Raw genomic sequence first — 27732 nt, 5'->3', positions numbered from 1 at the left:
CCTGTTAGGCTGCTGGTGCATTTTACTCGACAGAGTAGGCAGTTGCCACCCGCGGCAGCTGGTCTGGGATTTCAACGAGCAAGGAACACGGCGGCGCGCGTTCCTCACTTCGCATCAAATCTCCTGGCGCAGGTGAGTTCCTGATCCGTTCTTCGTCCTGATTTCACTCTCCGGATCATTCCCCTGTGGATTTTCACTGTCCAAGCGGGGAGATCTCCACTCGGTTTGTTGGGACCTTTGGTTACCACGCACGCGCGTGAGGTGTTCGATGCTTTGTGCCAGTTAGAGCTTCCAGGAATCCGGACGCAACCTATCCTGCTGTCATTCCAACTTCAGGTCGCCTTGTCTGATTTGCAGGTGCGCATGGTATGGCGGCCTGATCAGCTTGCGTGCCGGTCCGAGGAGTTCGCCGTCACTTCCTCGGCCGTCGTCCGCTCAGCCACCACAAGTGCCAGTTCGTTTGACAAGCCCACTGTTTCTTTGTGCCAAACTTTCTAAGAGCCGTAATCTACTGGCAGCAGCACTGGAGGTCTCTAAGGACGGGTCCTCCGCGGTTCTGGCCAATACCCTGCCTTCCAAATGTTCTTCGTTTTTTTCTTATTTGGATTGGAAGCCTTCCAAGCGATGTTTAATTAGGATAGTCTACCATGCGGCTGACCAGCGTCCATGCCAGAGTGCTTAACTACACTGAATGACTTGGGAGTAACTTGCTTATTGCTTGCCTGCATGTTTACAGGGGCTATTGAGACATTGCGCAATGCTGATGCGGTATGTTTCGATGTTGATAGCACCGTCATCCTGGATGAGGGCATTGACGAGCTTGCTGATTTCTGTGGGGCAGGGAGAGCTGTTGCTGAATGGACAGCAAAGTAAATTCTCCATTCTGTAGATTGATTCATCTGGACTGTTGATTTTTCAGGGAAGAACTGACCTAGGCTTAATGTTCTCAGGGCCATGACAGGGACTGTCCCATTTGAGGTGGCGCTGGCAGCCAGGCTGTCTTTAATCAAGCCTTCTCTCTCCCAGGTGGAGGAGTGCCTGAAGAGGCGGCCACCAAGGTAAACTCACCTATTCAAAACTTAATTTTAGTCTGTATGGTAGCCACTATTTTAACGTCATTGCTTGGCCTTCCATTTTTATCTATTTGGATTCTGCACCTCTACTATTTACCTTTTGGAAATAATGGGTATGTGCTATAGGTGTTTGTCCCTTTGCTGTTTCCACCCTTATACTTAACTTGTTAGATTGATCTCTAACCTAACTGGACCCAACGGTCCAGTTGGGCCTTTGATTTGCGTCCTGATCGGGGGCGCTCAGCCCATCATGGCTGGAGGGCCCCTGTCACCCTGCGCTATAAAAAGAGGTGGGGGCCGGCGGCTTTTATCACGAGGTTGACCTGAGCCGACCTCCCCACCGACAAACCCTAAACCCGATCTAAGTGAGGAGCGTAGCCAGTGACGGGAAGTACCTCCGCCACAGCACTGCGCCGTCGTCATCTTCACCGTCGGCACCGCATCTCCGACACGTCTTCCCCAACCGTCGCTGCCCGTGCGCAGCCTACATCAACGAACCCGATGGCGGCCTCCAAACCCTCCTCTTCTGCCGTGTCAGGTTCGGTACCTTTCCCCCTTCCCTCTCTGTTTCTTTAGTTTTACATGCACTAGGATGTACACCGTCTATTTTATCCCTTATAGAATCAGTCTATGGCTAGATCTATTTCGAGGGGGAGAATAGAAAGACTAGTTAAGAATGATATTTTTCCTCCATTAAAGCTCTCAAATTTAGAACAATGCAGAGATTGCATAAAAGAAAAGTATGTAAAGAAAATTAAAAAAGATGTCAAACGAAGCACAGGAATTCTACAGATTATTCACACAGACATCTGTGGTCCATCTTTCTTAATTTTCTTTACATACTTTTCTTTTATGCAATCTCTGCATTGTTCTAAATCTGAGAGCTCTAATGGAGGAAGAATATTATTCTTAACTAGTCTTTCTATTCTCCCCCTCGAAATATGGCCTAAACGACAGTGCCATAATTTCGACAACGCATCGTGAGGTCTCTTTCGTTTTCTGTTTATATCCGCAGACGAGGATACATTCACATTGTCACACGCAATGTTCATATTATCGCATACAACATTCACATCATCATGTAATGATAACAAATAAAGCTTATTTTGTAAGATAGCAAGACCAACACATGCATCATTAAATGTTATCTTATATTTGCCATTTCTAAAATGGCAATCATAACCATCATTGTCCAAACATGACACACTAATCAAGTTCCTCTGTAATGAGGGAACATAAAAACATCTCTAAGTATGAGGTTGAAACCATCAACAAGCTCTAGAGAAAAATCGCCAACGACTTTAACTTCTGCTTGGACTTCATTTACGACTTTAACGTGTATTTCGCTTCTTTGCGTAGTCCTCGTCGAACGGAATCCTTATAAAGAATTAGCAACATGAACAGTTGCACCTGAGTCAATCCACCAAGTAGATTTCGAATACTGTACATACAGGGATTCATTTATGAACATAATAATGTTCTCACCTTTCTTTACCATGATCATCTTTAGGTAATCGGGACAATCTTTCTTATAATGTCCCGTCTTCTTGTAGTAGAGACATTGATCTTTCTATACTGTGAACTTGTTTTGCTGAGTCTGATGCAGCATGAGACCCTTTCCCTTTGACTTTGAGGAGAAGTTAGCATTAGTATTTTTTTTCTTGTTATCTTTCAGATAATTGATAGTGCCACCATTGGCAGCTTTTATTTTCTCTTCCTCTTGCACACACATAGCCATGAGCCTCTCTATGTCCCATTTTTCGGATTGTATGTTATAGATGACAATAAAAGTGTCAAACTCTTTTGGCAAGAAAGCAAAAACCAAATGTATGAGTAACTCATCCTTGAAAGCCAGATCCATTGGTTTTAGCTTGGATGCCAAATGGCTCATCCTTAGTATGTGCTCTTTTATGCCACCATTGTCTGAGTATCTCTCTGTCACCAGCTGCTTTATCAGCTGGGTAGCATATGTCTTTGAAGAGCCAGTGAACTGACTCTTTGTTCTTTTGAGATACTCAGTGACGGTGTCACACTCTGGGATTGAGCCCACAATTGCAGGCTCAATCGTGTTCTTTATCACAGCCAAACACTTGTTGGCAGTGACCCATTTCCTATGCTCAAGGTCATAGGATATTCTTTGGGATGCAAAATCTCTCTCTCTGGTTGCCCAAGCGGCATCAGCCTCGTTTGTCTCCCTCACCGATGCCACAGACTTTGTGGGACAAGGTGTGGTGACTACCCAGTCCACCTCAGCGAGGATGAAAGCCAGGTCGATCTTTTTCCTCCACTCAATGTAGTTATCACCTTTTAGAGTGGGGATCTCTTTTATACAACTCATCAAGTTGTATCCGTCTGAAACCACAATTCAAATAGAGTGAGAACATAAATGTAATAATAACAATTGCATGCCTTAGTTCCAACGCTGGTCAAAATTAAAACATACAATTGTTCTCTACACTAATTCTACATCACCGTTGGGCAGAAATAGAATTAATGCAAGACAAAACATCATAGTATTGCCATTAATCAACGTTGGTCAGAATAATAATAATATTATAATCAATTAAACCATATCTATTTTTCAAAATTAAATTCTCCCGTTGGTTCGAATTTAATAATGAAAATAACATCTTTAAATACGCAGCGGAATAAATGAACTCATTTTCTTAAATTTTACCCACAGGGAAAAATACTTTTTCTATTTTTCTTTTGAGCCAATTTCTATTTTCAATTTTCTAGAAAAAAGAAAAAACGAAACCGAGCTCATTCTTTACTGTTTCGGCCCAAAACCGGCAAAAGCCGGCTCGGCCCATCGCTCCGCGCGTGCGCAGGCCGCACCCAGGTCGCAACCTGGGCCTGGGCCGGCAAAGTCGTGCGCCGCGCATGCCCGCCTGGGCCACGTCGCTGGCCCGCTTGATCTCTGCCGTCCGCGCCGATCCGTTCAGATCCGACGGCCAAGTGGTGAGATCGGGTGAATAAAAACCCGCTGACACTGGCCTCCTCAGAAAACCCTAGCTCACTTTCTTCTCTGCTCTCTCTCTTCGCCGCTCTCTCTTCTCTCTTCAGTACCGCAGCACCGAGCGATGAGGAGGCGAAGCGCTGGAGCAACAGCAGTGGAGCAACGGCGCCGTCGCCAGCCCCTCGTCGGCGTGCGCGCTCCCCAGCGGGTGAGCGCGCCGCCGTCGAGTGGCCTGGCCGCGGTGCCTCTTTGGCCGAAGCCCGACGAGCAGTGCCCTTGGCTCGGCCCTTTCTTTTCCCCACGCGCCGGCATGACAGCAACGCTGCGTAGCGGCGAGGTAGGTCTCCCTTTCTCCTTCTTCCCCAATCGGATTTGGATCCGTTTGCTCTTCTCAGTTTTGACCGATTGGGATGGGTTAGGGTTTAACTGTGTTAAGGTTAGGGTTTCGGAATGGCACTGTTTATCTTCCCCAGAGGGGAACTCTACGATTTTATGGTTCGGCATCTTACATTCTTAAGGCTGAAAACCCTCTTGTCTTTCTTTTACCTAGTTAGGGTTAGGGTTTATCCGAACCCTCTTCTTTTCTCAGATCCGAGGGGATCGAAGTTAGGGTTCAACCGAACCCTCTTTCCTTAACCCGGTTAGGGTTAGGGTTCATCCGAATCCTCTTTCCTTTTCTCCAATCCGAAAGGATCTAAACTGATAAGCTAGATCTATACTTAAACTAGTTTGATGCATGTGTTAGTCTTGCTATCTTACAAAATGAGCTTTATTTGTTATCACTACGTGATGATGTGAATGTTGTATGCGATAATGGGAATGTTGCGTGCGACAATGTGAATGTATCCTCGTCTGCGGATGTAAACAGAAAACGAAAGAGAGCTCACGATGCGTTATCGAAATTATGGCACTGTCGTTTAGGCCATATTTCGAGGGGGAGAATAGAAAGACTAGTTAAGAATGATATTCTTCCTCCATTAGAGCTCTCAGATTTAGAACAATGCAGAGATTGTATAAAAGGAAAGTATGTAAAGAAAATTAAGAAAAATGCCAAATGAAGCATAAGAATTCTATAGATTATTCACGCAGACATCTGTGATCCCTTTTCTGTAAAGAGTGTGGATGGTTATGATTCATTCATAACATTCAAAAATGATTACTCCCATTATGGCTATATTTATCCAATCAAAGAAAGAACAGAAGCATTGGATAAATTTAAGATATTCAAGGCAGAAGTTGAAAACCAATACGACTTAAAGATTAAGATAGTCAGGTCCGACCGTGGAGGGGAGTACTACGGTCGGCATACCCCATATGGCCAAATTTCTGTACCTTTTGCAAGGTTCTTACAGTAGAATGACATAATAGCCCAGTATTCTACACCGGGCGAACCTCAGCAGAATGGAGTAGCTGAAAGACGCAATCGTACACGGATGGATATGGTGCGTAGTATGATAAGTTACTCCACTTTACTATTGAGCCTGTGGATGGAGGCGTTAAAAACCGCCATTCATATTCTCAATAGAGTACCAAGTAAGTCGGTGCCCAAAACACCGTATGAGTTGTGGACAGTAAGAGTACCCTCACTAAACCATTTGCGTGTGTGGGGGGAGCCCTGCTGAGGCTAAAGTATTTAACTCGAACATTGGGAAGCTAGATCTTAAAACAGTGAGTTGTCATTTCATTGGCTACATAGAAAAGTCAAAAGATTTTCGTTACTACTGTCCAGATAGACATACAAAGTTTGTGGAAACGAGACACGCTGTTTTTCTAGAGGATGAGATGATAAGGGGGGGGCATGGTAGTTTGAGAAATTGACCTTAAAGAGAAGCGGGTGTATGCACCCACTCCGATGATTCATGAGTCATTTTTCTCACTACCTGTTGTCGCTGCACCGATAGTGCAAGACACTATGGTGCCAGCACCTATTGTTATCCCGCCTATGGCAACAATGAATAATGATGAGGAACCTATTCTTCAGGATCCTATAGAACCTATTGTCACAAATGAGGGGGAGCAACAACAGCCTCAAACAGAAGATGTGCCAAATGTGGAGGCCCCTATAAGGTTTCAAAGAGTTAGAAAATCAGCTATTCCTGCTGAGTATGAAGTGTACAACACTGAGAAATTTCAAATGAAGGATGATACCACTTCATTTGAAGAAGTCATGAGAAGTGATCATTCATCAAAGTGGCTTGAGGCCATGGAAGATGAAATGAAATCTATGAATGCTAATAAAGTTTGGGATTTGGAGATAATTCCTAAAGGAGTCAAAACAGTAGGCTGTAAATGGGTCTATAAAAGAAAACTTGACTCTCAAGAGAATATAGAGAGATATAAAGCTCGACTTGTGGCAAAAGGCTTTACGCAAAGAGAAGGGATTGATTAAAATAAGACCTTTTTTCAGTCTCATGTAAGGATTCCTTCAGAATCATAATGACATTAGTGGCAAATTACGATCTAGAATTACATCAGATGGATGTAAAGATGACATATCTCAACGGAGACTTGGAGGAAAATATTTACATGGCACAACCGAAAGGTTTTGTCATGGAAGGAAAAGAACGAATGGGATGCCGCCTAAAGAAATCAATTTATGGATTAAAACAAGCTTCAAACAGTGGTACTTGAAGTTTGATCAGACAATATAGAATTTTGGGTTTAAAGAGAATGTGGAGGACAATTGTGTCTATACAAAGTTTAAGAATGGGAAGTTTATCTTCCTTGTCCTGTATGTGGATGATATCTTACTTGCTAGTAGTGATGTCAGTCTACTACTAGAGATAAAGAAGTTTTTGTCCTCAAAATTTGATATGAAAGATCTTAGTGAAGCTTCATTCGTTCTAGGAATCGAGATTCACCGAGATAGAAGTAAAGGGGTATTAGGACTGTCACATAAGGTATACATAGAAAGGATCTTAAATAAATTCAGTATGCACAAATGTAGTCCCTTACCTGCTACTATAGTCAAGGGCGACAGATATGGGGATTTTCAATGCCCAGGAACCAATATGAGATCGATCAAATGAAAGTGGTTCCATATGCTTCAGCTGTCGTAAGCTTGCAATATGCTCAAGTATGCACGCGCCCTGACTTGGCATTTGTTACCGGGTTACTTGGCAGATTCTAGAGCAATCTTGGAATAGAACACTGAAAATTGGTAAAGAAAGTCTTGCGTTATTTGCAAGGAACAAAAGGCCTCATGATGACGTATAGAATATCTGATTCACTCCATATAGTGGGGTATTCATATTCTAATTATGCGGGAGATGATAGAAAATCCACGTCTGGATATGTATTCACTCTCGCAGGGGGAGTTATTTCATAGAAAAGCTCGAAGCAAACCGTCACTATATCGTCCACAATGTATGCCGAGTTTGTAGGTTTGTAGCGTGTTATGAGGCAGCAGGGCAGGTGAACTGGTTAAAAAAGCTCATACCCGGTTTGAAGGTGGTTGACGACATCATAGACCACTAAAGTTATACTGCGATAAGAATCCGACAGTATAGTATGCTCACAACAATAAGTCAAGTGGTGCTGTCAAACACATTGACATAAAGTATTATGTTATAAAAGATAAAGTTCGGGATCAAGTCATAAGTCTTGAGCATATAAGTACAATAAAGATGCTCGCGGATCCGCTTAGAAAAGGCTTACCACCCAATGTGTTCAGAGAACATGTAGCCGGCATGGGTTTAAGGGAAAGCCTATAATTCCTGGACAAAAAAAGGCCCAAAGATAAGTATCTGTTTCAGAACAGAGTAGTGTGTTGTAGCTGTTAAATCTATCGGCAATGGACCATGACGATGAGACATGCTCTATGCGCTAATCTGTAATGGAATGAACAAAAGTAAATGATATGAAAGTGAAAGATGAAAAGAGATCAAAGGGGAGATTGTTAGATTGATCTCTAACCTAACTGGACCCAACGGCCCAGTTGGTCCTTTGATTTGCGCCCTGATCGGGGGCGCCCAGCCCACCATGGCTGGAGGGCCCCTGTCACCCTACGCTATAAAATGAGTTGGGGGCCGGCGGCTCTTATCACGAGGTTGACTTGAGCCGACCTCCCCACCGACAAACCCTAAACCCGATCTAAGTGAGGGGCGCAGCTAGTGACGGGAAGTATCTCCGCCACAGCACTGCGCCGTCGTCATCTTCACCGCCGGCACCGCATCTCCGACACGTCTTCCCCAACCGTCGCTGCCTGTGCGCAGACTACATCAACGAACCCGATGACGGCCTCCGAACCCTCCCCCTCTGTCGTGTCAGGTTCGGTACCTTTCCCCCTTCTCTCTCTGTCTCTTTAGTTTTACATGCACTAGGATGTACAACGTCTATTTTATGCCGAATAGAATCAGTCTATGGCTAGATCTATGATCCCAGTGTTCCTACAGTTCTAACATAACTCTGTGCAAAGAAAAAGTAATTAGTAATTAGTAACAAAAAAAAGTAGAGTTTGTACTTTAAATCTGTACAGCCAACCACAGAATTATCATTTGGGCAGTTTGCCTTATGCCTTTTATTGTAGTGCCCTAAGATTTCCCTAAATACAATAATAAACCAAGAGAGAACTCACTCAACATTGTTTTCCCCGCATTGCAATATTGTTAACTATTGTGTTTCTACTTACAAACCAGCATTGTACAGTTCATTGGTCCACTCACAAGATTATCAATAGAACTGTCTTTTGGTTTGTAGGATTTCTCCTGGAATGGCTGATTTAATTAAGAAGTTAAAATCCAATAATATCGATGTGTTCCTTGTGTCAAGAGGCTTCCGACAAATGATCAAAGTAGGTCCTGTGATATCATAGCGTGATTCATTTGTTTTGGCTTGTACTCGAATTTGTATGCACGTTTGTCGGGTACCTTAGAACGGGGTACCCCAAGCAAAAATGGGTCGCTAAAGTCCCATCTAAAAAATAAAGCTAGAAGATAAGCCGTTGGCCCCTCACCCGCCACGACCGAGCCCACTGGGTCCTCCTCCTCCTCCCCTCGAGCCTCGAGCAGGAGGTCTCGGCATCCTGACACAAACTCCGCATCGCGCGAGGCTCTCCAGGGAAGGCCTCGGCAGGGAACGCCGTCTCCGTCTCGTCCGAGGCTCTCCACGGAAGGCCTCGGCAGGGGGTGCATTCTCCGTATCGCGCGAGGCGTCTCGCGCGAGGCCTCGGCAGGGAGCCCGATCTTCGTCTCGCGCGAGGCCTCATTCTCCGTGTCGCTCGAGGTCGGGTCGTCCGCAGCCCGTCACCCCCCGCCTCGACCGACCCTCCAGACAGCGCGTCATGTCTCATTAATGCTTCAACCACTCCCGCAATCTCAGCCGGACGATGGCTCAATGCCACAGAATGGCCGACGGGACCCGAGGTAACATCAGCGCCATACCGGCCGGGACAGGGCACGGCGGGGATTACCGGCCACTGTGTCCTAACGCTGTGTTCACGATCAGCGCCATACCGGCTGGGATAGGGTACGGCGGAGATTACCGGCCACTGTGTCCTAACGCTGTGTCCACGATCAGCGCCATACCGGTTGGGACAGGGTACGGCGGAGATTACCGGCCACTGTGTCCTAACGCTGTGCCCACGATCAGCCGCCCACTCGAGGCCTCGGCACTGTACACCAAGGTCTCGGTTATCTTGGGGTTCGCGCCTGCCGAGACCCCTCCACCGCGGTGCAGCCTCGGCACCGACCAAGTCTCGGCCTCGCACACGGTCCGTCCACAGTGGCTTGCACGTTCACCGCCGCACCCACTCCGAGGCAGTCCCGGGGCTCCCACGACGCACAGGATCTGATGGGATGACCACGCCGCCCCAGTGCTCCAAGGACAGACCACTCCGACGACCACGACGCCACAGAAACAAGCTACAGGGCCCGGACACGCCGCCTCTGTTCACACGACACCGTATAGTTAGCTCATGTACCGTCCTTGTCCTCCCTTTAGGCTATAAAAGGAGAGGACTTGGGCCGTTTTAGGAAAAAGGAGAATACCTTGTAACACACACACGCGCACATCCCTACCGCCTGAGAGCAACGCCTCAAGCGGCCCGCATGACACCTTGCCGAGACCTGGGACTAGGTCCCTCTCTCCCTTAGCTTGTAACCCTCTACTACGAGCACTTCGGTGCAAGTAATACAAGATCGACCTCTCAGATTGGACGTAGGGCCTCGATTGCCTGAACCAGTATAAACCTTGTGTCTCTTTGCATCACCATCCGGAATTGGGAGCACGCAGAACAAATTCACTGGTTGGTTGAGGACCCCCCGGTCCGAAACGCCGATAGTTGGCGCGCCAGGTAAGGGCCTCTGCGTGTCAGTTTCGTCATCCCAGCAGGTTTCGGATGGCAGACCCCGTACGACCATTGCGTCTCGGCATCGTGGTTTGGTTCGGGAGCCTAGAGTTCATGTCTCTAGGGCATGAGTACGACATGGTACTCCTCACTCCTCGAGCCCCACCGTCCGACGATGAAGTTACGCACCGGCAGCCCAGGCGCAGGCGGCGCCCAGGCGGCCGCTCTCGCCGCGCTCGCCAGGCACGACACGAGCAAGGCCACCCCGACGCTACGCGAATCCGGGGCGACACGCCACCCCCCGCCGATATCCTACGACCAGCTGTTGGCACAGGGTCCCTGGCTGGAGACCTGTCTAGCCTGAGCTTGGACAAAGGAAAATCGCCGATGGCACGCGGCGATGCCCAGTCGTCAAGCTCCGCTCCACCACTCCCTGAAGAACCGACCGCGGCGGGGCAGAATCTGGCGACGGCACCATCCTCATACCCCTTTGGGTTGAGAAATGTCGCCGCCTCTTACGCCTACGCTTACACTGCCGCTCACGAGCATCCCTCGGAACGTCGCCTGCGCTTCGGTCTCGACCTGAGCACCCATGCCGACCCCTCGGATGAGGACGAGGCATGGCCCGGAGTGGATTTCTCCGGGCTCCATGACCCTGGGGCTTTGCGCCAGTTCTTGGCCGCAAGCGACTACTGCTTCGGCTACTCCGATTCCGACGACGAAGGCACTTATGACCCCACTCGCGAGTGTTTTCACGTCGGGCTCGGGATGCCGTGGGCGGGCGAAGAGGACGAGGGGGCAGGTAGTCGTTCCCCGCTTCGCCCAGGTGCGGGTGCCGCCACACCTCCACGCGCCATCGTGCCGGCCGCACAAAATGAGAACGTCGCTCTTGCGCGACCTCAGCGCCCAGACCTAGAACAGCTCCGTGAGCTCCAGGCCAGGGTCGAACAAGACCAACTCCTTCTGCAGCAGCTTCGAGACTCTCGAACAGGAACAGCGAGGTCGCGGCGATGGCGGGGGAGCCCGACGGAGGGCCCGCGATGTGCATCACCGCATCCATGACGACGAGGGGAGTGAGCAACCCCCAGTCTTCATTCGCGCTAGCCAGAACGTCGCGGCTGCGGCAATGCTAGTCTGCGCAATGCCCGAGCCTTCTACCACGGAGGGGAGGCGGGTCCGCGGCGAGCTCCGGGATCTCCTAGAGACCGCTGCGGTTCAGCAGGCCGAGAGTTCCGCCTCCCGACGACACAGGGGCGCCTCGAACCTGCCCACGGCACCGCCTCGGCAGGACAGGGAAGCCCCGGCTCGTCCCGAGCCCGACCGAGCGCCAATAGCCCACAGGGTCCCCGTGCTTCTGGATCGCCTCGGCAATCGGCGCGAGGTACAGGGAGACCATGAGGTGGTCAGCAGGCGACGACGCCACGACAACGAGGGGCCCGCTCGGGGCTACCACCCACACCGAGGCGGTCGCTACGATAGCGGGGAGGACCACAGTCCTTCCCTTGAACCGCCAGGCCCCCGGGTCTTCAGCAGGGCCATCCGCGCTGCTCTTTTCCCCGTCCGGTTCCGGCAACCAGCCAATCTCGCGAAGTACAGCGGCGAGACCAACCCTGAACTCTGGCTTGCCGATTACCGCCTGGCCTGCCAGCTAGGTGGCGCGGACGATGACCTGCTCATCATCCGCAACCTCCCCTTGCTCTTGTTAGACTCAGCGCGAGCCTGGCTCGAGCACCTTCCTCCCTCGCAAATTCACGACTAGCGCGATTTGGTTAGGGTCTTCGTCGGGAACTTCCAGGGCACATACATGCGCCCTGGGAACTCCTGGGATCTTAAGAGCTGTCGCCAGAAGCCGGACGAGTCTCTCTGGGACTTCATCCGGCGCTTCTCCAAACAGTGCACCGAGTTGCACAGCGTCGGCGACTCGGAGATCGTCCAGGCTTTCCTCTCCGGCACCACTTGTCGGGACTTGGTTCGAGAGTTAGGTCGGAATGTGCCGCGCTCTGCTGCCGCGCTCCTTGACATCGCCACCAGCTTCGCCTCGGGTGAAGAGGCTGTTGGAGCCATCTTCCCCGACACCGACACCAAGGGTAAGTGGAGGGACGAGGCCCCCGAGGCCTCAGCCTCCCACCTCCCCAAGAGAAAGAAAAAGGAGCGCCTAGGGAAGCAGGAGGTCCTGGAGGCTGATCTGGTCGCGGCCACAGAACGCAAGAACCCCCGAGGCTTCAAAGGCCCTAGGCCCTTCGACGACATGCTCAAGAAACCCTGCCCTTACCACCAGGGCCCGGTCAAGCACGCTCTCGAGGATTGCACCATGCTGCGGCGTTACTACGCCAGGCTCGGGCTTCCCGACGACGACGCCAAGCAGAAGGGCGCTGGCGACCGGGACGAGGACAAGGACGACGGGTTCCCCGAGGTACGCAACGCCTTCATGATCTTCGGTGGGCCCTCGGCATGCCTTACGGCGCGGCAGCGCAAGAGGGAACGCCGAGAAGTCTTCTCGGTCAAGGTGGCCACCCCCAGTACCTCGACTGGTCTCGAGAGGCGATCACCTTCGATCAAGATGACCACCCTGACCATGTTCTGAATCCCGGGCAGTACCCACTGGTTGTCGACCCGATCGTCGGCAACACCCGACTCTCCAAGGTGTTGATGGACGGAGGCAGCGGCCTCAACATCCTCTACGCCAACACCCTGGAGCTCTTGGAGATCGACCGGTCGAGGCTCCGAGGCGACGTCGCATCCTTCCACGGCATCGTGCCAGGGAAGCGCACGCGACCCCTCGGGCGCATCGGCCTTCCCGTCTACTTCGGCACCCCCTCCAACTACCGCAAGGAAGTCCTTACCTTCGAGGTAGTCGGGTTCGGTGGAGCCTACCACGCCATTCTGGGGCGGCCGTGCTACGCCAAGTTCATGGCAGTCCCCAACTATAGCTACCTTAAGCTCAAGATGCCAGGCCCTAGCGGTGTCATCATGATTGAGTCCACGTACGAACATGCATACGACTGCGACGTTGAATGCATCGAGTACGACGAGGCTCTTGCTGAGGCCGAGACCCTCATCGCCCACCTCGACCAACTCAGTGGCGAGGTGCCTGACTCTAAGTGTCGCGCGGGGGCGTTCGAGCCTGCCGAGGCCATCAAACTCATCCCGGTCGACCCCGCCTGCCCCGACGACCGAGCGCTGAGGATCAGCGCCACCCTCGACATCAAATAGGAAGCCGTGCTCGTCGACTTTCTCCGTGCGAACGCCGACATATTCGCATGGAGTCCCTCGGACATGCCGGGCATACCAAGGGAGGTCGCCGAGCACGCCCTGGACATCCGGGCCGGATCTAGATCTACGAGGCAACGCCTGCGCCGCTTCGACGAGGAAAAGCGTAGGGCCATCGGTGAGGAGATACCGAAACTCTTGGCGGCCGGGTTCATCAAGGAAGTGTCCCACCCAGAGTGGTTGGCTAACCCCGTGTTAGTCAAAAAGAAAAATGGGAAATGGAGGATGTGTGTAGACTACACCGGTTTGAACAAAGCCTGTCCAAAGGTCCCCTTCCCATTACCTCGAATCGATCAAATCGTTGATTCCACTGCAGGGTGCGAGACCCTGTCCTTCCTTGATGCGTACTCTGGTTACCATCAAATCAAGATGAAAGAGTCCGATCAGCTCGCGACTTCTTTCATCACAGCATTCGGCATGTACTGCTACGTGACGATGCCCTTCGGCCTAAAAAACGCAGGTGCCACGTACCAGCGGTGCATGACCTAGGTCTTTGGCGACAACATTGGGCGGACCGTCGAGGCCTACGTAGACGACATCGTGGTCAAGACCAGAAAGGCCGAGGGTCTCGTCGATGACTTGAGGATAACCTTCAAATGCCTAAGAGAGAAGGGCATCAAGCTCAATCTCGAGAAGTGTGTGTTCGGGGTCCCTCGAGGCATGCTCTTGGGATTCATAGTCTCGGAACGCGGCATTGAAGCCAACCCAGAGAAGATCTCGGCCATAACTGGCATGGGACCAATCAGAGACCTCAAGGGAGTACAGAGGGTCATGGGATGCCTTGCGGCCCTGAGCCGCTTCATCTCGCGCCTCGGCGAAAAAGGTTTGCCTCTGTACCGACTCTTGAGAAAATCCGAGCGTTTTTCTTGGACTCCCGAGGCCGAAGAAGCCCTCGACAGACTCAAAGCACTGCTCACGAATCCTCCCGTCCTGATACCTCCGGCCATGGACGAGACCCTCTTACTCTACGTCGCCGCAACGACCCAAGTGGTCAGCGCTGCCGTAGTGGTAGAGAGGTAGGAAGAGGGGCATACTCTGCCCACCCAACGACCTGTTTATTTCATCAGCGAGGTGCTCTCCGAGACCAAAGCACGCTACCCCCATATCCAGAAGCTGGTCTACGCCGTGGTCCTGGCCCGGCGCAAACTGCGTCACTACTTCGAGTCACACCCAGTGACTGTGGTATCATCTTTTCCCCTGGGCGAGATAGTTCACAACCGGGAGGCCTCGGGCAGGATAGCCAAATGGGTTGTCGAGCTTATGGGGGAAACCTTGACCTTTGCGCCTCGAAAAGCGATCAAGTCTCAGGTCTTGGCCGATTTCGTGGCTGAATGGACAGATACCCAACTGCCACCTACTCAAATTCAGACAGAGTGCTAGACCATGTACTTCGACGGATCCCTGATGAAGACCGGGGCAGGCGCGGGTTTGCTCTTCATCTTGCCCCTCGGAGTACACATGCACTACATGGTGCGGCTCCATTTCGCCGCCTCCAACAACGCGGCAGAGTACGAGGCCCTCATCAACGGCTTGCAAGTCGCCATCGAACTTGGGGCACGGCGCCTCGACGTCCGAGGCGATTCGAGGCTCGTCATAGATCAGGTGATGAAGGAGTCAAATTGTCTCGACCCCAAAATGGAGGCTTACTGCAAATTGGTACGTCGCCTAGAAGACAAGTTTGACGGCCTCGAACTAAACCACGTCGCACGGAAATACAATGAGGCCGCTGATGAGCTGGCAAAGATGGCCTCGGCGCGGGCCCCGGTCCCCCCGAACGTCTTCGCCAGAGACCTCCACAAACCTTCCATTGGCTACACCTCGGCAACAGAGGGGGGCCCACCTGTGGAACCCACAGCAAAGCTCGACGCCCCCTCTGCTGCCGAGACCTCCTCGACCGAGCCTGAGGTCATGGAAGTCAACGCCGAACCTCCGCAGACTGATCAGAACGCGGATTGGCGAGTCCCGTTCCTCGATTGGCTTGATCGGGGGGAGCTTTCTGACGACAGAACCGAAGCGCGACGGTTTGCGCGCCGAGGCAAGACCTACGCCCTCTACAATGACGAATTGTACAGGCGAACTCCCTCAAGTGTCCTCCAACGGTGTATCAGTGCCGAGGCGGGCCAAGCCCTGCTTTGGGACTTACACGCAGGCGCCTGCGGGCACCATGCGGCGCCTCGGACGCTCGTAGGGAACGCTTTCCGCCATGGGTTCTACTGGCCGACGGCAGTGGCCGACACTACCAAGCTAGTACGCTCTTGCGAAGGATGCTAGTACTATGCCCGGCAGACACATCTCCCGGCCCTGGCCCTGCAAACAATCCCCATCACGTGGCCGTTCGCCGTGTGGGGGCTCGACATGGTCGGGCCTCTGCAGAAGGCCCTCGGGGGCTTCACCCATCTATTGGTATCAATCGACAAGTTCTCCAAATGGATCGAGGCTCGCCCGATCAATCGAATCAAATCCGAGCAGGCGGTGCTGTTCTTCACTGACATTATCCACAGGTTTGGGGTCCCCAACACCATCATCACCGACAACGGGATGCAGTTCATCGGCAAAAAGTTCCTGACGTTTTGCGACGACCACTACATCCGTGTGGCCTGATCGGCCGTAGGACACCCAAGGACCAACGGCCAAGTAGAGCATGCCAACGGCATGATCCTACAAGGCCTCAAGCCAAGGATTCACAACCGGTTGAAAAAGTTTGGCAAGAAATGACTCGCCGAACTCCCGTCGGTCATTTGGAGCCTGAGGAACACTCCAAGCCGAGCCACGGGATTCACGCCTTTCTTCCTAGTCTATGGGGCCGAGGCCATCCTCCCCACCGACTTGGAATATGGTTCCCCGAAGCTGCAAGCCTATAACGAACAAAGTGACCACACCACCCGAGAGGACGCCCTTGATCAACTGGAGGAAGCCCGAGATGTCGCGCTACTACACTCGGCCAAATACCAGCAGAGCCTGCGGCGCTATCAGGCCCGACGCGTCCGAGGCCGAGACTTGAAGGTAGGCGACCTGGTGTTGAGGCTAGCACAGAGCAACAAGGGTTGCCACAAGCTGACCCCGCCATAGGAAGGACCGTACATCATCGCCCAAGTGCTGAAGCCCGGGACCTACAAGCTGGCCAACGAGAAGGGCGAAGTCTTTACCAACGCTTGGAACATAGAACAGCTACGTCGTTTTTATCCCTAAATTTTCAAGCATTGTATATGTCGTTTCTCGAAATACAATTAAAAAGCGTTCTTTAGTTGATCTAACTTTTCGAAAACCCCCCCGAGCCCATCATAGGCCACGACAATACAGTAACACGGCAAGGGAGACTCGGTTCTGCCTCGGCAGAACCAAGCCTCCCTCGGGGGCTAGATAGGGGACCCCCCCTAGGTGTCCCCTAGGTCCCACGCACCATTCTTCAGTTGTTTTTCGCAAAAATTCCTACGCCAAGTCCCTAGCAGGCTCTGACGAATCAGTTGTAAAAACTCCTCGGACCAAGGTCTGTTTCCTAAGCAAGAGGCCGGTAGAGTCGCGAGACAGCCTACGCCTCCGGGCTACGGCACTCCCTCACTACCTCTCGCTCAAGGGATGGCTTAGGCCCTAGGGGGGTGTTTTACAAACAAAATCCGATCAGGAGCAACAGAGGGCAGAGGCTCGGAAACATAAGAAAAACAACTAAGGAACACAAATACTTCAAAAATAAAGGCCTCAACGGCCACAAGCGTTACGATACAAAAATAACTCCTATTCTATTTTTACATAGCCCCCGGGGCCCAGATCAAGGCTCAGGGCCTTCAGCACCGGCAGATGGGAGGGGAGGAACCACCTCCTCTTCGAAGAGCGTCGCCAGCGTCGTGCTAGGGCCTTCAGCCGTCTCCATTAGCTTCGTGACCGCCGCGTCGGCCTCCTCGTCATCATCAGGCAGAACATAGCCATCACTGATGGCCGGAAGGTCGACGCCAAGGTAGTGAGAGGAGATGACGGCCAACGCCCGCTTGACACTCGTGTGCAGCGCCCCTCGAAGCCGCTCGCGCATCTGGCTGCTCAGCGCAATCAAGCGGCTCCCAAGGGAGCTGCCTGACTGAACCCCCTCGACCTCCAAGGCCTCGCAGGCGGAAAGGGCAGCACGTTTCAGCGCCTCGTGCTCCCCGATCTCGGTCTCGAGCACCGTCTGCACCGCGCTGGAAGCCTCGACGGCCCGAATGATCTCCGCCTCTGACTCTGCACCGCGGAAAATGGAATGAGGTCGAGCGAGAGAGAACAACCTAAGTTAGGGACGGAAGCCCACGGAACTCACCCTTGGCCTTCTGCTCCCAGCGTCGGGTCTCGGCCTGACAGGCCTCGGCCTTCTCCTTCAACCGCTGGGCCTCGACCCGAGAGGCCTCGGCCGCCCCGAAAGCTTCACTTCCCAGCTCTACGTCATACAAGGAAGTCAGGGAGCGAACATAAGGAAAAGGAAACAAAACAAAGGGACTGGAACTCACCCTCGACCGTCCCCTTCAAAACCACAGCCTCGATTTGCGAGGCCTCAACCGCAGCAAGGGCCTCGTTCAGAGCGCCTTTTGTCAGCCGGTGTGCACTCCTCTGCCCCCAGCTGCCCGGCAAGGGCCTTGCCCGAGGCCGTCGCTTCTTCAGCCCGGGACCTGAAGGCATCCCGATCGCTGACTGCGCGGGTGAGCTCCTCCTCCAGCTCCTTGACCCGTGCCGCCAAAGGGGCGAGCTGCGTCTGGGCCGTGGCCGCCTCGACCTTCGCGTCGGCACAGCGAAGGCGGAGGTCCTCCACCTCCGCGCTTCGCGCCGACAGAAGCTCGTTAGCGTCGGCAAGAAGGCCCTTCTGCCGCTGAAGCTGGTCCCAAATGCCTCTCTCCCGTTGGAGAAAGACCGACTTCCCGAGGGACCGGGTCTCGAGCTCCTGAGGAAGCAGAACAGAGGTCGTCGATTGCGACAAAACCGAGAAAAGAACGATGTCACGCGAGAAAGGAAAACGCGAACCTGGGCGACTCCGGGCAGTTCGTCGGCCACCACGGACAAGGCCGTCCGCAGCGACCGCTCCGCCAGCTGGCGGTATTGCTCGAAGGTGCCCTAGCGCCCGCCCTCGGCCGCGTCCTCGAGGACGAACAGAGGCTCCCCCTCAGGGTCATCCCGGCTCCGCCACAGTACCTGCACGAGGGCCGAACTTCCCTCGTCCAAGATCGACGCCGGCTGTTCCATGGCACCGGCATCCTCGGCGTCGACCACCTCTCGCGCCCGGGAGGTATCGTCGGAAGAGATCGGGTAGACCTCCGCCTCTCGGGCGCTCTCTCGCAACAACGGCGGCCCCTGAGCCAAGGGCGCCACCGAGGCCTCCGCCGCCTTCATCTCCGCCTCCTGGACGGACGGCCCCGCCGCCATTACGACGGCCTTGGTGATCTCGGGGGCTCCGGCCTTCGCAATTATGGCCTCGACGGCCTCGGGGGCTTCAGCCTCTGCCATCGTGGCCTCGGAGGACGCAGGAACACCGACCGCAGCCACCGCGGCCTCGGCGGTCTTGGGCGCCCTGTCCTCCGTCGCCTCAGCCTCGGAGACCCCGGGGGCCTCGGCAACCAAGGGCACGCCGGCCCCATCCGACTCGTGAGCCTCGCCCCTGCGGGATGGGAGCGATCCCTCTCTCGTCGGTATAGGGGCCACCTCGGCAGCCCCTCCTTGGGCGGCCGGTTCTTTCAGGTCGACCCTCGCCGACGCCGCGCCGCGGTGGATGGCGGCTTGTGCCTCCGCCACCCAGTGGGCGGAGGAGCCGGGGCTCGCCTTAAGCGCCTTAAGGGGCGCCAAGGGAAGGTCGTCCGCAGGCCGCTTACGACTAAGGAAAATTAACCTACAGGGTCAGCGCGAGACCAAAAAAGCGAACGGAAGGCACTATGACCTTGCCAAAAAATACACTTACTTTGAACGGGGCGGCAACCGCTTCGCCACGGCAAACCTCATCCGCAACGGCGGAGGCGGCGGCAGAGGCGTCGCCTCCGTATCCATCGGCGCCGGTCGGTCCTCAGCGGACCCCGGCGCCCCTTCGGTCCTCTGCAGGGGCGGTGGCGTCGCCTCCACCACCACCTGCTCCACCACGGCCGCCGAGCCTACCGGGCTGACGGCGCGTTTGCCTAACGCCCGCGCCTCGGGCGTGTCGGCCTCGGCCTCGGAGCGGGCAACCGCCGGCCCCGGGTCCGCTTCTCCTCCCCCTCCCGGTGGTGCCGGGCTGCTTGCCGACACCCCGGGCGCCACCTCCACGACGTCAGGAAGGTGGTCCACGGGACCTCGCCCTCCCTCGCCCTTGTCGTTCCCGTCCGAGGCCTCCGTCGACAACGATGTCGACGGGGATTCCTCCAACGGGAGACCATCCTTCCGCTATTGACGGCGGCGCTTATCCAGCTCCTCGCGCGCGAGGATGTGCTTCGTGCGCTTCGCCGCCTTGGCGTCCTTTCGCCTCTTCTGCGCATCGGCGTGAGCGCGGTTGATCGCCCGTCGCCCCGCGTCCTCGGGAACGGGCGGCGGAGAGGAGCGCACGTCCCTCATTCCCTGAAGGAACGACAAACGCGCAGGAGGGAACAAGGGGTAAGGGGAGACTGAGGAGGTTCAGAGGCTACAGCGGCACACGACTTACCAGCGAAAGGAACCCCCGCGACGGCCGCATCGCGATAGGGGTCAAGTTGCCGCCCCTCAGCTTCACCTCTACCGTCTCCCCCACCCGACGAAGAATTTCCTCGTCGGAAAGGGCGGAGGAGGACATCCGGGTGCCCTCAATGGGCTCACCCGGCTTCATCTCGAACAGCCGCCGCCGCCGAGCCATCAGCGGCAGCACCCTCCGGCGATGGAAGGCGGCCACGACCACAGCCACGGTGAGGCCATGGCCCCGTAGCCTCGCCAGCCCCTCCAGGAGCGGCTCCAGCTTGGGCTGGTCGACCTTCGGGACACCCCACTTCCATCTCTCCGGGCAACTCCCCACAATCTGCCCAGTGTAGGGGGGAAGCCCTCCGTCGTCGTTGCGGAGGTAAAACCAACTCGTGTACCACCGGCGGTTGGAGGACGCGAGTTGGGCCGGGATGTAGAGGTGCAGGCGGTTCTGACGCACTTGGAGAGTGCAGCCTCCGGCCCTCGCCGCCTTGCTCTTACTCGACGTGCCCGTCGGCTTGGTAGTATGCCCCGTCCGGAACAGATGGAGCCACAACTCCCAATGGGGAGCGATCCCTAAATACCCCTCGCAGACGGCAACAAAGATAGCCGCCTGAGCGATGGAGTTGGGATTAAAATTGTGGATCTCCACGCCGTAGTAGTGCGGGAGCGTCCGCATGAACCGGTCCGCCGGGAGACCGAGGCCGCGCTCGTGGAAGGAGACGAAGCTCACGACGTAGCTGTCGCGAGGCCTCGGCTCCGGCTCGCCGTACGGAGCAATCCACTCCGGCCTAGTAGGGTCTGTCACCGGGCGGAGGAGCCCACCGTCGACAAGCGACTGGAGCATCTCCTCGGTGATGTCCGACGGATCCCAGGGGTCCGCCTCGACAACGACGATGTCGCCGGCCATGGGTGCGATGGAGGAATCGGGTGCGGCGGTGAGTTTTTTCTCCCTCCCGCGCTCTCGCTTTTTTCTCGCTTTCTCCCTAGGCTCGCTCTTCTCTCCTCTTCTTCCCGGCACCCGCTGTTCTAGCGAAGGCACGACGAAGGCGGTGCTAATGCAGGCAAGGTAAGACGAGGAGGGGCGAGACTCCTCGGGTATTTATGCAGGGAGAAGGCGAAACGAACGGGCGACGAAATCGGGGAGGTTTTCCCCCCGTCCGGCGCAGTTAACCACGAGCCGATTTCATCGGCCCACGCGCCCACGTCTCCCGCATTAAATACGAGGACAGTTACGTCCCATCCACCACGTCACGCTCGGCCACTACGGCAGCAGGCGTCGTTTCGACTCCCCATGAAACCGCCTCAAAAGGCGCGCCGCCCGTGCCGAGCCAATAGGGAAGATATTCCCTGCGGCCTATTCCTTTCGTATGAAGGAACCGGGCTCTGAACCTATTACGATCCAGGGATTCGAAGGCTGGGCCCCAAAGGGTTTCGACAGCCGCCCCAGGATAACAGAGTCAGGGACGACCGCGGGCGAGCCTATACGGGGCCGAGGCCCAAGCAATCGAAACGCTTGGGACGCCCAAAGTCGTGTCCGAGACTGGGGGAAAGTCTTCGAATGGGATCCCACCGTAGGGAGGCACCGAGCCACCGAGGCCCAGCGAACGGCCTCGGCACCCACTAGAGAAATCCTCTGGTACTCTTGGAGTGTGTCTCTGGACCGCTAGCCGTCCCCTAGCGAACGGGGTACGGGCCTCCACTCGGACTACCCGATAACAGCTCACCGGAAGTGCCACCACTCGTGCCCATCGAGGATAGCAAGGCACATTCCACCCCTCCTTCCGAGCGAAAAGGAAGCGTGAGGGTCGCATAAAAAGTCAGGGGACCCCCGACGGCCTTCTCGTTTTATGCAGAGGCTAGGGGGCTCTTCCTGCAACCTTGCCGAGACCCAGCGACCCCAGCTCGCACTCAAAGGGGCTCGGCAAAACAAACCCTCCTTCCGAGCGAAAAGGAAGCGTGAGGGTCGTACAAAAAGACAGGGGAGTTTCTGACGGCCCTCTCACCCTGTGCAGAGGCTAGGGGGCTCTTCCTGCAAATACGCCGAGACCCCACAACTCGGGCTCGCGCCAAAAAGGGGCCTCGGCAAATAAACCCTCACGCGCGAGGGGCGTATAAAAAGTCAGGGGAACTCCCGACGGCCCTCTCGCTCCGCGCAGAGGCTAGGGGCTCTTCCTGCAACCTTGCCGAGACCAGAATGGGCTCGGCAAACAAACCCTCCGTCTGAACGAAAAGGATATGTGAGGGGCGGATGAAAAAGTCAGGCGACCCCTGACCACCCTCTTGCTCCAGGCGGAGGCTCGGGGGCTCCCCTTGCACCCGAAGACCAAGACAAACGGTCCAAGCCCACGCTAGAGGTTTCATTACAAAACACGATAAAGGGCACCGAGCCCGTTACGGTCCAGGGGTTCGAAGGCTGGGCCTCCAAGAGGTTTCGACAGCCGCCCCAGGGCAACAGAGTCAGGGACGACTTCGGGGCGAGCCTACGAATGGCCCAGGCCCGAGCGAACAGTCGCTCGGGGCGTCCTAAGTCGTGTCCGAGACCGGCAGGGAAGTATCCGAATGGGATCCCACCATAGGGAGGCACCGAGCCACCGAGGCCCAGCGAACGGTCTCGGCACCCACTAGAGAAACCCTCTGGTACTTTTGGAGTGCGTCTCTGGACCGCTAGCCATCCCCTAGCGAACAGGGCTCAGGCCTCCACTCGGACTACCCGATAACAGCTCACCGGAAGTGTCCACGCTCGCGCCCATCGAGGGTAGCCTGGCACATTCCACCCCTCCTTCCGAGCGAAAGGAAGCGTGAGGGCCATACCCAAAGTCAGGGGGGCCCCTGACGAACCTCTCGCTTCGTGCGGAGGCTAGAGGGCTTTTTCCTGCAGCCTCGCCGAGACCCCCGCAACCCGAACTTGCACTTATGGGCTCGGCAAATGCAATAAGAACTACTCGCTCAAACGCGAAAATGGAGAAAGCCCCTGGAGGAGTAACTTCACTCCTCCAGGGGCTCGGGGGCTACACCCGGCGGGTGCGCTCGCGCGCACCCACCGTAAACTCAAAAAACAAACCCCAATTCCTACGGAGCAGATATAAACCCAGCCTCGGCAAACCCTCAGGGAGAGTGCACGCACTCCCCCCGAGGCTCGGGGGCTACTGTCGGGTACCTTAGAACGGGGTACCCCAAGCAAAAATGGGTCGCTAAAGTCCCATCAAAAAAATAAAGCTAGAAGGTAAGCCGTGGGCCCCTCACCCGCCACGACCGAGCCCACTGGGTCCTCCTCCTCGCCTCGAGCCTCGAGCAGGAGGTCTCGGCATCCTGACACAAACTCCGCCTCGCGCGAGGCTCTCCAGGGAAGGCCTCGGCAGGGAACGCCGTCTCCGCCTCGCCCGAGGCTCTCCACGGAAGGCCTCGGCAGGGGGTGCATTCTCCGTATCGCGCGAGGCGTCTCGCGCGAGGCCTCGGCAAGGAGCCCGATCTCCGTCTCGCGCGATGCCTCATTCTCCGTGTCGCTCGAGGCCGGGTCGTCCGCAGCCCGTCACCCCCCGCCTCGACCGACCCTCCAGACAGCGCGTCATGTCTCATTAATGCTTCAACCACTCCCGCAATCTCAGCCGGACGATGGCTCAACGCCACAGAATGGCCGACGGGACCCAAGGTCACATCAGCGCCATACCGGCCGGGACAGGGCACGGCGGGGATTACCGGCCACTGTGTCCTAACGCTGTGTCCACGATCAGCGCCATACCGGCTGGAACAGGGTACGGCAGAGATTACCGGCCACTGTGTCCTAACGCTGTGTCCACGATCAGCGCCATACCGGCTGGGACAGGGTACGGCGGAGATTACCGACCACTGTGTCCTAACGCTGTGCCCACGATCAGCCACCCACTCGAGGCCTCGACACTGTACACCAAGGTCTCGGTTATCTTGGGGTTCGCACCTGCCGAGACCCCTCCACCGCGGTGCAGCCTCGGCACCGACCAAGTCTCGGCCTCGCGCACAGTCCATCCACAGTGGCTTGCACGTTCACCGCCGCACCCACTCCGAGGCAGTCCCGGGGCTCCCACGACGCACAGGATCTGATGGGACGACCACGCCGCCCCAGTGCTCCAAGGACAGACCACTTCGACGACCACGCCGCCACAGGAACAGGCTACAGGGCCTGGACACGCCGCCTCTGTTCACACGACACCGTATAGTTAGCTCATGTACTGTCCTTGTCCTCCCTTCAGGCTATAAAAGGAGAGGACTTGGGCCGTTTTAGGAAAAAGGAGAATACCTTGTAACACACACACACGCGCACATCCCTGCCGCCTAAGAGCAACGCCTCAAGCGGCCCGCACGACACCTTGCCGAGACCTGGGACTAGCTCCCTCTCTCCCTTAGCTTGTAACCCCCTACTACGAGCACTTCGGTGCAAGGAATACAAGATCGACCTCTCAGACTGGACGTAGGGTCTCGATTGCCTGAACCAGTATAAACCTTGTGTCTCTTTGCATCACCATCCGGAATTAGGAGCACGCAGAACAAATTCACTGGTTGGTTGAGGACCCCCCGGTCCGAAACGCCGACAACGTTATATTCTGATGATGGAGCAAACTGTATTTTATTGTATCTGTAGTTTAAGATAGACCTACATTATCAGTTGCAACAATAAACAGGGATCTAACTTCTGATACAAGATCCAAAAAGTACAATTTCTTTAAACCATACTTTATTTTTTCAGTTGCGAATGTGATGAATGTAATGTGCAAGTGATTCTCACATGTATATAAAATGGGTTATCATTGAGTGGCCCACAATCATCACTTTTATGTTTGTCTTGTTTCCAGCCTGTGGCATTTGAGCTTGGTCTTCCTCCTGAAAACATCATTGCAAGCCAATTGTTATTTGGCACTTCCGGGGAGTATGCTGGATTTGATCCCACAGGGCCCACTTCGTGCAGTGTGGGTAAAGAAAAGCAGTGCAGCAAATAAAACAGGTCTATTTAAACTGTATATCATTTGGTTGCAGCTTTTTACTTCTTACTGGTGTGCTAACATTTGTTTCTTCTGTTCAGGATCATTCCTACAAGACAGTTGTTATGATTGGTGATGGTGCAACTGATCTGGAGGTATATGGCTTGATAATGCCTTTAAAAGTTCTATCCTGACAATAGATATGAATATGGATATGTCTTTGGGTAAACAGTAGTTGTTAACACTAACTTCATTTTTGTAATGATATGGATGATGAGGAATGCAAACCTTTCTCACTGTTTGTGTTTATCACTCAAATTTTGTAATGTTGTTTCTCTTGTTCATGTAGCATGAGATATAAATAATAGATGAGTGACTTCTGCAATACAATTTATCAGGATACAATTAGTGGGCCAAAGAGTTAATTCTGCTTAAGGCATGTGGAAAGTAATTGGTTTGCATTGAGGCTAGTAACATCTGGCAGCTGTTCTTTAGTGAATATTTCAGCTTAATGATACAAAACTTCTCTGATATATCAGTGTATAGAAATTTTATTTACAGTACTGTACCAAAATAAAAATACTATATACAGTCACATTAATTTGCCCATGTCTTTGCAGGCTCGGCAACCTGGCGGAGCAGACTTGTTCATCTGTTATGCTGGTGTTCAGATGAGAGAGCCAGTCGCAGCAGAAGCTGACTGGGTGGTGTTTGATTTTCAAGAGCTGATCACGAAGTTGCCATAAATTGATTACTTACCGCAATTTATGAACCTTGCATTCTTGATGTTGAGCGGCTAAATAATTGCAGCCACATTTGAAGCTGTAGATTTCACTAGCAATTCTTGGAGTTAATTGAATTATCTGGTTGTAAAGTATACTTTTTCCCCCCACTTTATTTGCATGATCCTGAACCACAAATGTGGTTGTTGTGTTCCGCTGTTGTCAGAATGTCAGTGAAGTATCCTCTAAGCAATTGTTGAGTATGTGAGTAATCGATGAATCACATCATTGTTTATTAAGTGCTGATTGTCTGATTCACACCGTTGTTTATGTAAGTATTGTTGACTTGTGTGTCAAATAGTGTATTTGTTGCTATTTGAAGCCTTCGTTGTTTATATTGGGAAACAGATTGTCGACCTTTTGAAACTGAACTATTGGCAAAAATGATTCTATTCAATCTCGATGTCTATTACGGTATCTTCTCTTCTTTTTGCACATAAAGGCAGATCACTGTGATGCACACCACTTGATAAAATACAGGCACTAACAGGGTAGGCTACGTTCACATTTCTTTATGCTGGGCCAGCAATAATGTTCTATTTTCTTACGGCCCAAAGAAACAAATTCCTTTATGAACTTTGGGTGAGCATAACTCAAACACAGACCACGCGGACATCAAAATGATTTGAAGCCCGATTGAATCCATGAAAGAAAATATTTTTTTTTGGTGAACCATGCATGAAGCAAAAGTATATGAATAGATGCTTCACTAGATAAATTGATCAGAACGGTTGGACAATCCAGTGATCATCGAAGTTAAACACCCGGTGAGATGAACTCACGAGATGATCAGTGATCATGTTGTTTCCAAGAATTATTGTGGCTGACAACAAGAGAGCACCAAGCCCAACAGAACGGTGATGAAGTCAATGCAATCAGCCCACCAGGGGCTCGGCTGCCAAGGGCGCAGGAGCCACGCCTGAGCATCGCCAGCAGCATCGCCTCGTGGCCGCTCACTGTCTTCTTCAGCACCAAGTGGACAGCGCTGCAGAGGCTCAGCTTCGTCTGCTTTCTCATCACTGTCGCCGCCGGCCTCCGTGCAGGGCGTGCTCGACTCGCCCAAGACATATGTGCCATTCAAGACGAGTTCGTGAGCTTGCCTGCGACGCATGTTTATATGATTCGGCCATGTCATACATGTAGCATACCCCGGCTGCATCGGGAAGAAGACGTGCGGAGAAAAAAAGACCCGTGAGAAGGAGATGAGAAAAATAGAAGAAAAAAAAAAGCAAAGGGCATTGTAGTCATTTCTTTGTTTTGGTCCATCATGTGAAGTTATTTTGTCAAATGGGGTAACGAAAACAAATTAGCTTCCACGAGAAAGCTGCTCGTGAAGATAAAACACACAAAAAAGGACAGTCCTGGCGCCAGGACGTCTAGATGGACACCCGAGTCCGGACGCCCACGCTTGCACCCCATTCCCGCGCCTGCACTCTGTGTGTCGCCTGACCAGCTGACCCCATGCGACGTATGCGCCACGCCTGACCCTCGCGCCCCCTCTGAACGTCAGCAGTAGCTCGGCAGCGCCCGAGCAGATGCAGCAGGCGGCTGCGGCAAGTGGCCCCCTCATCTTCCCTCCGCCTGGAGGTATGCGCCTGCTCAGCGGTGCAACAGGCAGCCGCGACAGGTGGGTCACATTCCAACATGTGCAACACCCGATTCAGTTTTGAAACGTCCAGATGCAACACTAACAACATACCTCTGAAGACAGATGCAACACTTCAAACATGCTTCTGAAACACACGCAAAAACACCTGAAAACACTTGAAAGCCATTACAA

At 53.8% G+C, this 27732-nt stretch overlaps 1 protein-coding gene across 1 annotated transcript; it reads left to right on the top strand.

The window, feature by feature from the left end:
- Window positions 1–26183, top strand: LOC136484144 (uncharacterized). The gene is made up of 8 exons (XM_066481337.1): window positions 1–132; window positions 358–454; window positions 737–869; window positions 951–1058; window positions 1480–1611; window positions 25045–25193; window positions 25272–25325; window positions 25791–26183. The coding sequence occupies exons 2-7, from the start codon at window positions 364–366 to the stop codon at window positions 25304–25306; spliced, it is 648 nt and encodes a 215-aa protein (XP_066337434.1). The 5' UTR covers window positions 1–132; window positions 358–363; the 3' UTR covers window positions 25307–25325; window positions 25791–26183.
- Window positions 26184–27732: the final 1549 nt, after the last annotated feature.

The sequence above is a fragment of the Miscanthus floridulus genome, chromosome 9 (assembly GCF_019320115.1).
Source record: "Miscanthus floridulus cultivar M001 chromosome 9, ASM1932011v1, whole genome shotgun sequence".
Taxonomy (NCBI): Eukaryota; Viridiplantae; Streptophyta; class Magnoliopsida; order Poales; family Poaceae; genus Miscanthus; species Miscanthus floridulus.
This window is presented reverse-complemented; position numbering and strand designations above follow the sequence as displayed.